This window comes from Bactrocera tryoni, chromosome 3 (genome assembly GCF_016617805.1).
Source record: "Bactrocera tryoni isolate S06 chromosome 3, CSIRO_BtryS06_freeze2, whole genome shotgun sequence".
NCBI lineage: Eukaryota > Metazoa > Arthropoda > Insecta > Diptera > Tephritidae > Bactrocera > Bactrocera tryoni.
In genome coordinates this window covers 64,317,431-64,332,327 of record NC_052501.1, presented here as the reverse complement: position 1 = coordinate 64,332,327, position 14,897 = coordinate 64,317,431, and the positions used below count along the sequence as shown (strand labels likewise).

The following is a 14,897-nucleotide window of genomic DNA, read 5'->3' as shown; positions in this document are numbered from 1 at the left end:
GAGAACGACAATCTTAGAAATATGCTGAGGTTAAAGGTATACTGAAAACAGCAAATTGAATTTTTATCAATATACAATTCATAAAACATACCGATTTAAAATTAGTTTAAGTAACCTCAAATTATAGCTGCGGATTAAGAAAAAAAAACTTTTTAATTTACATCAATCAAATAAATTAGTATATTTTGAGTAAGTACAATTTAAGTATGTTTAACTTAAAACGTTTTCTATGCCAGAACATACATACGAGTATATTTCAGCGTAAAAATCCAAAATATCGCCCGTTTAACTATTTTATAACGATTTAAAAACCATAAACACATGTGTGAATTATTTCCACTTTGGAGGCGGCCTTCTTAAAACGGCATAATTACTCTTGAATAAAGTTTAAAACAAAGTATCCAGATCATGTCGATATAATTCTATCGATTACTATTTTGAATGCCATTCTACACCACTATTATGTTTCCAAAATGTCGTTGCCACCTGACAGTTGACAAGCATAAACGAATGATATGAATTGAACGTTTTGCAGCACCTTATTTACTGCTTAAAGTAATAGATATAGAGATTTAAGAATATTCGGTAAATTTCCTATATTAAGCAACACAAACAGATTTAATTTTGTGTTATTGTATGTCTTTCTATTTGAATTTAAATTATTGTGTTTACTTATTAAGTGATTTCATAAAGAATTTTTTATTATTAATTCTTATTTGCTTATCAAGTGAGAGGAAAAAATACAAGCGCATACCTATTATTATCTAACCACCTATTATAATAATTTATAAAAGTAAGCAAATTTATATTTAGTCGTGCTAATGAACTCATTTGAACTTAATTAGCATGAGGTATGGAATTTGGTGATTATTTAGATTTTACCATAGACAACTCAATTCGCCATTCGATCTTAATTAGCATGAAGTATGGAATTTGTTGATTATTTAGATTTTGCCATAGACATCTCAATTTCTGTGCACATCAGCTGATATCAAATGTGTGCCAGTATATTTTTCGTGATTTTTTATATTTTTTACTTCCACAACAATATCGGCGTTTCAATGCCAAATATTCGCTGACCTCATTAGAGATATTTTTATATTTATTTATAAAGGGTGCTCGATTTCGAGGTTTTCTACTTTTTAAAAGAAAAAACAACACAACTTCAAATTTAATGGGGAATATTTATTATCCTTCGAAAGAACATTCTTTGGTATGTTTTTTTTTGAAGTTTATCTCTTTCAAATGTTGGCCGCGGCTACGTCTCAGATGGTCCATCTGTTAAGTCCAATTTTCGACTGGTAAGTGGCGAATGACGCGCGTGATGTTTTGCACCAAGACTTGAGCCGCAGCGGGATTGTCCGCATAGACTTTAGACTTTACACATCCTCAAGGGAAAAGCCTAACGGTGTGAAATCACACGATCTTGGTGGCCAATGCACCGGTCCAAAACGTGACATTATCTGCTCACCGCAGAGTTCTCTCAATAAATTCAATAACCGATGCGTTGGGTGGGAAGTGGCGCCGTGTTGTTAAAACCGAATGTCGCCGAGATCACGAACATCCATTTAACGACCCACCGGCCCACGAACCACATCAAACCGTTATTTTTTCTGGAGGAAATGACAGCTTTTGAATCTCTTAATGTTGCGGCTTATTTATGTATATCCAGAAATGGGCCTCATCGTTAAACAAAATTTGGCCCGAATCTTCTTGGAACTTTTCCAGAGCACAAAGAGCTAAATGATGTCGCTTGGGAAGGTCGAGCGGCTTCACTTCTTGCAAAAACTGTATTTTGTACGGTTTCAATTTAAGATACCGACGTAAAATCCGCTAAGTTATTCCATACGTTAGTCCGATTTGCTGCGAACGGCGCCGACTCGGCTCTTCACGGTTTTCTTGTACACTCTCATCCGTATTGCGCAGAGCTACTGGATTGTAGTGCACCTTATGCTTGTTTTGAATACTATTAACAGAATTTTATTTCACGGAAGGCTTCAGTAGAAAGTACTGAGCTTCCATAACTCGAAGTCTCTCTAACTCGAAGTTTTTGTGGATTATGGTCATTCAAGTTAGGGAAGTGCAACTGTATATGAAGTTCAAACTTCAAGAATCGCAAAATAGTGCTGGAAAACTGCTCAACATATAGTTTGTTTCCCTAATTTCACATTTTAACGTATTACATATGTACATATATCAAAGCTTCATAGTAATCGATAGTATATAAAAACTGGCAAGAACCATCTCAATTGCCTGGAAAGTAGTCGATATCAACTCATAATGTAATTTATCGTACTCTGTTGTATACCTATGTATTTATTATTACACCTATACCTTTTATATAGCATCTGTATTATCATGTTTGTATGTATTTGTAAATATGAATGGCGTGAAATATATCTTATTTACATATTATATAAGCTATTATTCACCCAACACTGCTATGACGTTATCGTTTGTTAATTTACGCGATGAAGGCTTTGAACAGTTAAACAACTAGAACCTACGCTCTTACAGCTATTGCGTTATGAGCGCTTAACATAGCCATATTAATATGTGTATATGTATATGAATGCACCATGTTCGTGTGTGCGTGTACTAAATTTTATGGTCGCAATTTATTTGCTGGCTTACATCATTTTGACCAACAACAATGTGATTGATTTTCCGGTATAGCAGAAAAAAGGAAATTGTTTAATTATTTTTTATCACTTTCTTATTGCTCTCGAAATGAAGTAATCGCAACAAATACTTATATGAATCATTTTTATACTCGCAGAGGGTATATTAAATGAAACGTGGGTTTTACAATATATAATATATATGTAGTATATAGTAAATATACCGTCACCTAAAATGCAAAATATCGTAACATCACTTTTCATAAGTTTGCAGGTGAAGGAAAAACAATAAACAGAAACCACTAATATTGAACCAAAATTAGAGTTTTCGTTATACTTATAAAATAGTTATACAAGTATATTGGTTATTTATCTGACAACGATTTTCCATTTCTTTTTTTTTTTTGGATACGTTGTTTTGGATTTTAGGTGACGATACTACATCCATGATCAGCATGGCAAGCTGAATCCGTTTAGGCATGTTCATCTGTCTATCTGTATGTCTGTATATACGCAAGCTGGCTCCTCGGTTTTCGAAATGTTGATTTGAAATTTTGCACGAAACTTTTTCTTCTCAACGAATTGCTCACATATCGGAATGGCCGATATCAGATCGCTTTAGCATATAGCTGTCGTACAAACGATCAGAACCAGCTTTTTTTGTTTGACGAGATATCTTTTCCAAATTTGGGATGTACAAGGTGGGTTCCAAAGTAAACAGGACTTTAAAAAAAACAGAACAAATGTTTTTTTCGGCAAAATCAATTTATTTTATTCAAAATAGTCTCCTTCTATGTCGAACACATCTTTGGTAAGCCCAAATGTTGGGTAAAAATGCGATAAATCAATGTTTTAGAGATGTTCAATTCCATTTCCATGAAATTCCATTATGATTTCGGCTGATTGTTGATGAATTCATGCACAGTTTCGAAGTAATTTCCGGTGATCTCGGATTTTGATTGGCCCACATGTTGATCGTCATTTATGTCCTCACGACCACTTTGAAAACGTTAGAACCACTCATGCACTCTGCTACGGGATAGGCAATCATCGTCATAAACTTGTTTCATCAATTGAAACGTTTCGGTAAAAGTTTTACCAATTTTAAAACAAAATTTATTGTTGGCTCTTTATTCGAAGCTCATTTTCGCACCGATAACATAAACATACTGACGCTTAAAACGCAATAACTTCACTTCCAATAGACGAAATGTCGTGAAATTCTCACTGGCCAATCGATAAAGATAGCAGATTCTAAAGCACCAGTCGACATATAGATGGCGCCACCAGAGGGCGCTAGATTCAAAAAGTTCCTGTTTACTTTGGAACGCACCTTGTATTATCGCTCAAGGCGGCGGTACAATCTCCGAACAAACTGTTCAGATCTGAAAACATATCATATAGTTGTCATACAGACTGATCGATCAAAATGAAGTTCTTCTATGTTTCTTCGGTGCAATCGAAATATATGTATTTTCTTCTTTATATAAAATGTTATGTTATTGATAACTTTTACTTAAAATATATAATTTGTATTAAAATTTTTGTTAAATTTAGGCATTGATTTTTATTTAGATTTTGATTTAGTTTACAAAACTGATGTTTGCATTTATGGATTATAATATCACGTAATACCTTACTCTTATCTCCCGTTAATTTTGCTACGTCTCCATTTGAACCACTTTCTACTAAGCATTTTTATGTGGATACCAATGATTTCTTTTTAATTTTTAAGGGGGTGTTCTGGTTTAGAAGCCCGAATTTTAGATATTTTTTTGAAGCGATAAAAAACAATCAAACAAAAATTATTTTGATTATCCATTTTTTTACATGCTTTTTGTTGATATTCTGAGAATACAAAACATAAATAATATAAGAAAAAAAAATAAATTAAAAAAAATTGCAGGTCGGCGAAGTAGAGACTGATGAAACAATGGCTTGTCCTTGTGTGCAGGATATAAATCCTTTCCGTGGCCTAAAATTAAAATTTATGCGAAATCCGTGAAGAGTAAAAGTGTAGTTATCGCACTACGAAACGTTTTTGAAAAAAAAAATTTACAAAATGGTGGAGGTTTGAAAAAAAAGTTTCGTTTTTTCTCTGTTTTTTGTGGTTCGGAATTTTTTAAAAACTAAAAAAAAAAATTCTTTCGAAAGTGCGATACTATAATGTATAAGAAAGCTCTGTGTAAAATTTCATGTGAATCGGTTGAGTAGAACTTGAGATATCATGCACACTGTTTCTAGAAGAGTAGGTATGAGAAAAACGAGTTTTAAGTTGGAGAACTAGTCGCGCGCAGTCGGAGTCACAAAATGAGCTGTAACTCGGAAAATAATTTGAATTTCGAAAAATCCTCTCAGGGACATTTTCTTGAACGATTATACTATAAAAATATGCAAATCGATTTTTTCGAATTTCTAAGCCAGAATACCCCCTTAACGTAAACTCTACCTGATTTGAACCAAAAGTGGACATACAAATAAATGCTCTTATGGCTTTCCAAGCTAACTATGCTATAAACACTCCTTTTTCATCAGCATAAAATAGGCGATAATAAAATTTTCCCATTTCAAATTTTATTTCACAACTTTCCATTACATTTTAATGCAAATGATCTTTATAAAACTTTAATGTGCCTTGACCTAAATTCCCACAAGCCACAAGCGTAATATTGTCTTTAGGAGATTGTAATGAATATTTTACTGATATTTCCAGGTAAAATACCGTTTGTTGTTATTATTTGCTGCAAACATGCACATTATCATAAGGTAATCGAGTTTCCCACAACGCTGAATATTTATCACTTTCACTTACTCTCTACACAGACAGCTATTTGACATTGCCATACGCCGTTTTGGCATAGACAGTTACGTTTATTTACTACAAAACTCTCGTGGACGACCTTCAACGGCATCAGCATTAATTTCGGTTGTACGTATTGACAGTTTGCTGCTTGCTGAGGGTTGAAAGTTGTGGCTGTGTTGCGCGGGTGTGTACGCTGGCCGACCAGGTAGGAAGGACATAATATGAGTGCACATGCACTTGATGCAAATCCTTGGGAAGCTGGCAAGTGCACTTGTACTTGTGTAATTGTTGTTGCACGGTTATAGGCAACGAGGTTGTGGAAGTGTTTATACAGCTGATATCGTACACTGTGTGCTCAACTCAAGGCCTGCGTATGCATTTTTAATAAGATGAATGAATTTGAAGATGCTAAAGGATATGATGAATTCAATGCATATCTATAGGCGCATTATAGGGGCTGACTGAGCTTATAATATTTGAAATTATAAAGTATAAGTTTTGGGATAGATAAATAAATGAGGTTTACAGCGCGACTTAAGGTCTATTGTGCCCTAATTTGGATAACTAAATATTTATTTTGTTGAACGAATGTGTGCGGTTGCGATTTTAATACATATCAACAAAGATTTTTTTGTAATAAAGTAGTGCGAAAGATTAATAATCATGTTAATAATAAATTTTTATTTTTCTTTGCTTGCAGATATAATAGAAAAGAAAAATAGGGGGTGTGAAATACAGACCTCTAAAATTAACGTAACACAAGAAAATTGTAAAAGAACAACAATTCCGTCTTTGCTACGGTTAGCGCCAAAGTAGCTGGATTTACACTGTTTTACGCCGAAGGGAATGGTATATTTCTTGGGGGATTGGGGCATGGGAGATTCTGACTGTACGTCATATCATCAACATGTTCCAACAATACAACAGACCACTTTGCATGCCCACAGTCATAGCCAACACCAGCACCATCATCATCAACAACAACAACAACAACAGCAGCAGCAACAACATGTACAGCAAATTCACGTACAACAGCAGCAAAATGAGCAGCAACGCCTCGAATTGCAATTACAATTGCAACAACAGCAACAACAACATATTGGCGAAATTGCACCTACATTAGGTCAACTATCGCCCATTCAATTTGGCAGCGGCACACCAGATGCTACAATATTGCTGGGCAATACTCTCACAGCTGTACAACAACAACAGCAGCAACATTTGTTAGCTAACTCACCGCAACATGTGGCGAGCAGCACTTTGGTTACAGCCAATTTGCAGCAATTGTCTGTGAGCAGTAACAGCCGCAGTGATAGTCACTGTTCGACCCCAATTAAGTCAACAGTGCTTGATGCTTTTGATAATACCGCCTATCAGCAATTGCAGCAACAACCTACTCAACAGTTAAAACAGCAGCAATCGTTGCCAACACAAGCACACCCGCTTGCCTCGGCGACAGCTGCTTTGCATCAGTATTTGGGTCGTCAACGTTCCGATTCGTGTGCCGGTAATGTTGGCAGCTGTACGAATGCACCATCCACGCCGGCAGCAGCAAATACTTTCCTGCAGCCACAGCTGAGTAAGGATCTTCTGGAAAGTGAAGATGAGGTCGCACTGCAGCCGCTCTCCAATCAGGTATGTTTATAAGGAGCTTTTTTTAGAATAGCATTCCCCGCGGTTCGGATTAAAATGGGTATGTACCATGTATTTTCTTGATTTGAAGGACCTCCTCTATCTATACATACCCATTTTAACCCCGAAATCGGGGAATGCTGTTCTACATTCCAGCCGTTAAGCTAGAGGTATTGTTATTTATATACTAGTATATAGAATTCAATCTGAACACATAAGAAACAGTTAGAAAAATTGATTACAGGTGCTTCCCACACCTATTTATATATAATTTATGAGTTCATCATTCATTTAGATTGCCTGTCATTTCATTGATAAAAAGAATTTAAAGCCACAATTTCTATAATTTCTTTTTTATTGTTCTTATCTTGTTCATAAAGCTTCAAATTCCTTGTATGATACTTAATTACTTTATTATGTCATTTTGGCAAATCGATCAATAAACTTTGTTATCGAAAATTATCGTACAATCACAAGCAAATATGCTTTTTTTGTAATTTTATTGAAATCTAAAAGTGAAAGCATAATTTTTTTTAGCAAAATATAGTACATACTATAATAAGCAAATTTTAACAAAGAAATAACGTAATCTCAGATTCTTTATAAATAATGCATTTATTTATAAATTAACACAGATCACTTCCTGTCCGCAAAATATTTATTTTTATGGCGCACGATTAACTGTGCGAAAGAAATAAGTCACTTTTATTTGACGCTAAATTTATTTAAGAATAGAAATCATGTGCACACGTATATTGCAAAAATAAAATGTGAAAAATTAAGAAAGAAATAGACAGCCGTTGAATTGGCCAAATCGGTCAAGTTCAAAGTATTTTTTGTTTTGTTCACGCGGCAACATGTTAAGGCGCGCGTACACACCTGCGCGGATCGAGCCTTTCAACGTGCTGAAAATAGTATTTATATTGAACTAAATATAAATATTAATTTATAACATTTAAAAATAATAACATTATATTTTTTCAAACTACTAAAGTAAACAATAGACTTCGCACAATTTATTATTGCCTTAGCAGAGAAAAAAATGGCGTGCTTATGTAAATGCATATATTTTAAAGATCGGCGCAAGCTAACCTCTGCGTGTCGTTTGAAATGATATTTGTATGCACATATGTACCTATATATCAAGAGGAAATATATGCGATATCGTTTGGATTATCTGTGTCATCTCTCTTCGCAATTTCATTGCTCCCTCCTTTATCGATTTATCGTTATTTTATTTATAGCTGTGTGTATTTATTGAAAATAAAATAAGAAGGCAGCGTATTTAAGATTTTTATTTTTGGTAACAGGTTTATACGCGTGTTCGCGCATTTTTCTGCCACTCTGTTGATCGTTTGGTTTTCTTGTTTTATGAAAAATATTTACTCTGCACATTATATGCACAAACGTGTGGTAAAAATCAGATTGTTTGTTATTTTTCTTTTAAAGTCATTGATCGCTGTAGCAGAAAAAAAATGTCATGTGTTTGATGGTCCAGTTAAATAGATTTTAGGCCAATTACCTTAAAATTTATTGCAAAAAATGTGCATTTTTTATATTATTTAAAATTGCTTGCGAAGTTCGATTGTTTAAGTCCCCATGGTTATCATACCACTGGAGGAGGAATCGATAGTGAGGCCACAGATTCTTTTAAACCTACTAACTGAACTCCATCTGTTAACGCAAAGGACCTAAACTGTTCTATGCTTATTGACCTATCAGATTAACATAACCTAACACAAAATATGTAGGGTACAGGAAGTAACGAATATCTTGTGTTGCATATCATTCCTTGCAAGCCTTGTAATATGTTCGCAGAAATGTATAGGCAGTTATAACAACTTGTTCACAAGTATATTGAAAATTTTGACAAATTGTTCCACCTGTTATTACACATATTATTCATATTCATATAGTCGGTTTGTGAACATGGATTTTATTGCATACATTCCTTACACGAAAATGTCACATTTTTCGACAGGAATATTTGTAATTGACGTCATATGGTTGGAATGTTTCCGATTATGTGCGCAGTCTTTCAATTTTAATTATAAAAAAATATTCACACTTACGAGTATGCGCAGCTGAGAAAATATTTTTAGTATTATTTAGTCTTACATATTATTGCATATAACGTGTGCACTTCTAGTACTTATATTTCGAAAATAAGTAATTTTATTTTATGTTAACTTTGATGTTTTGTTAAGTATGAACTTTACTATTTGCCAAATCTTACAAATTGTTCAATATATATTTTTATAAATCGACATAATCTTTCATAGTCGATAATTCCGTGCCAACAATATTATCTTTCATAGTCGATAATTCGGTGACAACAATATGAATTATTATTATTATTATTTATATTAATGTATACGCTTTTCGATCTATATTTCAGGTTGGTGGCCACACACGTCTTCTACTGTTGAATCAATCCACTGTCATAAAGCCATTGAATTTGCGTGAATTGGACTTTTATCAAAACATTCCGCACGATGTACAGAAGTTTGTGCCCAAATACAAAGGTAAGCAGACGGCCACTTAATAGTTGTACACATACAAATATACGAAGATAGGAAAAATAGAAAAGTAAGAACTAAAAAATGTTTATCGAAATTTGTTTTATATCTATCAGATTGCTTTCATTTAAATCATTTAATGTTTTACATATAAAAATAAAGATAAATAGCACTAAAGGGAAAAGCAAATATTTTAATATAATTTAGTGAATTTATTATCGCTATGTAATGCATTTTAAACAAGGTTAGACTTAAATATTTATTATATGTCAACATTTAAAAATAATAACACAAAATAAAATAATTAAGATAAAATTCAAAGCAGTTAAAATTGTGTAAATAGTGCCTGCAAAAGTAATGTCGCACAATTGCCATATCATAACGCGATAACAGTGAATTGTGCATAGTACAAGTATAAAATTGAATTGTTTATCATTATGTAGATTTGCATATACCATATACGTATGTTTGTCTGCTCGTGTAAACTCCTTTCAGCATCTCATATCAAGTATCAATTACTGCCTACGACATCAAGTACAAATCGAACAATAAAATTGAAATCATTAACCAACCAGCTTTTCACTCATCTCTGTGTGTGATTTTTAAGTTTCTCTATTCCTTTTTTTGTTTACTTTAAGCACTTTAAAGAAAGCCAGGAGACATTTTGTAAATATGGCAAAATCTAATTATAACATGTATTCGAGTTATTAATTTATATTAGACACATATTTCTAGCTGTGATACTAGTAATATACTATATAAATAAAAATCTTATTATATTATACAAGAGAGTAATAAACTAATAGTTAGAATTGCATTATACATAGGTTTTATTCTTATTGGTTAGCTAAATATATATTATAAAAAATTGTAACCTGCTATTATGGTGCAAACTAATAAAATAAAGACGTAAACATACATACAACAATAAAAAAACTTTAGAAAAGTGACTTAAACAAATATAAAAAAAATGTATTTGTTACTAAAAAAAATATGAAAAAATGAAGCATAAACAAATAAAAAAAAAAAAAAAAAACAGTTTGATAAAAAAAAATATGCAAAATGTATTAAAGACTTCTTTGTATTTAAGTAACAACTTTTGGAGACATTTATTTTAACACTGAGAAAATACACAGGGTTTCAATCTACACTAGTAAGCTTCACATTTTAATATGGATTGCTTTCTATCAAAATGTGCCACAATGTGTATCATAGCTACACGTACTGCAGTTCTACACATGTAAAAACTAAACGACAATAAAGTGCATATAAAGATTAAGAGTTTTTACATCAAAAATTAACATACATATGAACTAGCGAACGTCAACATTAAAAGCCGATGACTTTGAGTTGAGACATCGGCTGTGTGCAAATTTGTTTACAGTGTGTGCACACGTATACTGCAAATTTAAGCTTAGCAAGAAGCCACAACAAACCCTGTGTATTTTTGCAATATTGTTAGTCAACATTTTTAATCTGTAAATCGTACAAATACAATTTTTAAATAATTGTTTAATAACAATAAGCATAAATTGTTTTTGTATTCCTATTTACAGATCAAATATATGTTTGAACTGTATGCAAAAATGTCTGTAAAAAAACATTACGTTATTCAAGTGAATTCAACTTTCTGTCTGTAGTAATGCATATTTAGATTTAGTAACAATTAGAAGTGCTTCAAGGGTAAGTGCAATTACAAGCTAAACAAAATAAGAATAGAAAAAGTTATAGTAAAAATTTAAAAGCATACTTTGAATTTTACGCGTATTAAAAAAGGTTATCCAAATTTATCAAATAAAATAAAGTTACGGCAATGAAATGTAGAATTTTAAATTAAATACAGCAAAATTTATAATTGATAACTTAAATATATATGCTATATTAAAACTTCAAACTCTATATTTGCCCTAGCTTTGTTTAAATAATTTTTAATAGGTTATATACAATATATTTACACTCTTATCATAGTTAACTATCTACTTTAATTCATTTAACTTTTCACAAACAAACATCTACTCACTGTATGATTATTAAAATCCTTGTGTGCTTACAACGCTCACCACCAAATTTGTTTACAAAAAAATGTCTGGCTGTGTGAGTCGGTTAGGGCACACGAGGATGTACGTTGAAATGATTTTTTTGGTCTGCTTTTACTTCCCGTACCTGTGTAGCCTCGTTGCATGGCTCGAAGATACGTAGAAAATGTGCGCGCCAGCAGAGAAATGAACATTGAATCAGTGCAGTGATATGTGCAAGCAATGATAGCGAGAGAGCTTTAAAGTGATTGAGAATGCGAGCGCGTGAATACATTTTTTGGGCTCATCTGGAACTACTGGGGGCTCGGGAAACTCGTTGTAGCGTAATATCCTCAAAACCTGTTTTCTTTTTTATCAAAGAGCAAACCAAAGTTGTGTTTTTTTCTTTATTTATATATTATGATTCAGTGAAAGCATGTCGTCGTCGTCGTCGTCGGCCGCGATTTGTTGTTGTACAAGGCAACCTACACAAAGAATAAAACAATGAATCTGAAAACTGAGGAACGCTTCCGCGCAACCCCACAAATCGAAATCGCAATGAAACTGAAACCAATGTGTGACATAAAAGCACATCGCTCCTCTTATCTAAATATACAAATGTACATACATAACTCTGCATAGCGAAATCGGTCTGACTCTAATCGTGCTATTGCTTATTTTATGCAATAAGTCGATGACTATGACGAAGACGAAGTCGACGGGTATATCACGATTTCATTACGGAAGGGTTTGTATAAAGATTTTATCCCGATCTTTAAAACGTTTATTAATACGTGTATCGATTTTAATTACAATGAAATTAGTATATAATAATAAACAATATAATACTTATTTTGTTCAGGTAAAGCAGAATTTTGTTAAGTGAGAGATAAATATTAAAAATTTTGCAAAAAAAAGTTTCATACTTATTTACTTAATTAATTGTACACTGCGAACTCATTGGTTGTACTTACATTACTTCTCCAAGAGTTCTTTAAATCCATCTTCAAGAAATACCTGCGTATGTGGCATAATCGAGATGTCTTTTCAACCTTTTTTTTTTACTTTTATTGAATTTATTATACTTAGATATGGATGACTTATCCTTTCATAAAAACGCGCTGCAGTTTTCCATTTGTAGTTATAATTTTTTTTTAACATATTTTAACTAAATTCGGAGTGATTTTCACTCAGGCTCATTTATTAACTCCCTAATCCTCTCGAACGATTCCAGAAATAAATACTATAGATGCTTCCAACAAGTTAAATTATAACTCAGATATTAATAATAAATATATGTAAATAATATACAAATTTACGTGAAAATGTGCTTAAAGAATAAAGCGCGACGTTTGTACAGATCATTTGTCGCTTGGCTTCGAATAATCTGCGCAGAACATTTCATGTTATTTATTCGATTTTTTTTTTAATAATATTAGATGCAAATTAAATGTATACCTTTTGTTTTATTTTTGATTTTTTTTTTGTTATAATAATTCATGCTAATGCTTTCGCTAAGAATTTTTCAGATTTGAATTGTATCGATTTTTGTTCTGACGATAAAAATGTGTCTCCAAAGAAAAATAATTGTTTAAAATTTTATAATTTGAAAAAATAGAATGCCCAGTAAATAAATCTAATAACCAGATAGTCAAGAAATGATTATTTTGCATATTATATACATACATATCAATATATACTTTCATTATTATTTTGTTTTGTCCCTAAAACGTTATTAATACACCCGTGTGTATGTATGTATATTACAAAAAATTAAAGCATACTACTTCAACACTCAAATTCACGTCATCACATTTGTGATAGTTGCTACCTCGACATCTTTCTCTACCAAATACTAATAGAAAACAGCATAAAATAAACATTAATCATTTGTATGAATATCAATTTATTAGTCCGTTTTTAGGTTAAGCGAAATTTTAAATATATATTTATTTTAATTTAATTGAATTACGCAACTCCTTCAAAAACAATGTTTCACAACTAATCAACAAATTCTTTCTATATGAATATTTTTTGTAGGTGTGATGCAAGCGACCACAATGGGCGGTGCGAAATTGGAAAAACGGTACTCGCCGAGCTTCCGCGAGGAGCCGGTGCGTAAAATGAGCACCACAAAGCGGAAACGAGATGATGTGCTAAGGTAGGTTATAATCTTCCTAAAAAAAACAAATTTTTTAAAAATTTATTGAAAAACATTTTACATATTTATTGCTATATATTAATACAAACATACATCAAAACTATACATGTCAAATGACCCAACAAACAAATATGGCAATGAATTTTTGCTTTTATTTTAGATATAAAGAAATTACTTTCAATTTATGTTTGCGTGTGCGCGCGTTGCAAAAACAAAAAAAATATACAGATTTGTGTACGTGATACCAAACTCTCCATAGCGAGCTAACTTTTGCGGGTATGAATTGAAAAATAAAACATTATTTTTGTAAATAAATCTTTGTTTATAAATTACAAAATATGTTTTAACAAATTCTTGTGATAAATTCATAACGAAGACTAATTAAATAATGAAATTCGTATGAACCTATCCAAAGCACAAAACATGTTTCCATGTCCCCCTATATTTCTTTTAGGCCGCCATTAACGACGACCACCATCAACCAATTCACATTGAGCAATATTGTTGTTTGGTATAAAACCGTGTGTTCAGACTCAAGCACGCAGTCGAAATAAAACAAAAAATAAGGTAACAAGCCAAACAAACCGCCGCCCTCCAGTGAAATAAATGAGCGAGCAAGCAAACGAACAAACGTGCGCCTGTTTGGACGCCTTTAACTCGCTGCTGCCCCCATCCCCACAAAACACTGGAGCCGCACTGCACCGCATCGCACATAGCCACTCGACTCCTTGCCAGCCAGTAGCGAAACGCCGACCGAATAGCCGCTAACGCAAAGCATGGCCGAGCGCTGCTGTTGACGATGAGCTGGGAGCCTAGAGCGGAATACAAGGCAGCGATCTGTAATGCCTCCATTATCGACACATAAACTCGTTGCATAGAAATGTATACAATGTATTGCAAATCATATTCTATCGTACTTTATAAGTGCATCATTAGATTTTTATAGTTAGAGTTGTTATCTTAGCTAGGAAGATTGTCATTATGTAGTTCTAATAATTTGGATAGGTAAAAAAAAAATGAAAGCATCTTCTTTCACATTTGTTTATTCAACCAATTTAATATGTAATATTTATTTACTAATTATTAAAATCTGTATAGTATATTTAAAAAATAAAAAAAAAAATTAAACAAAAAACAACGTTTTGT

At 32.5% G+C, this 14,897-nt stretch overlaps 1 protein-coding gene across 1 annotated transcript in view; it reads left to right on the top strand.

The window, feature by feature from the left end:
* Window positions 1-14,897, top strand: part of LOC120771804 — a 32,153-nt gene that overhangs the window by 11,807 nt on the left and 5,449 nt on the right. The window contains exons 2-4 of the mRNA XM_040100007.1: window positions 6,125-7,059; window positions 9,455-9,581; window positions 13,631-13,751. Coding sequence (XP_039955941.1) covers window positions 6,271-7,059; window positions 9,455-9,581; window positions 13,631-13,751 — 1,037 coding nt within the window. The 5' untranslated portion in view covers window positions 6,125-6,270. The remainder of the gene's footprint in view (window positions 1-6,124; window positions 7,060-9,454; window positions 9,582-13,630; window positions 13,752-14,897) is intronic.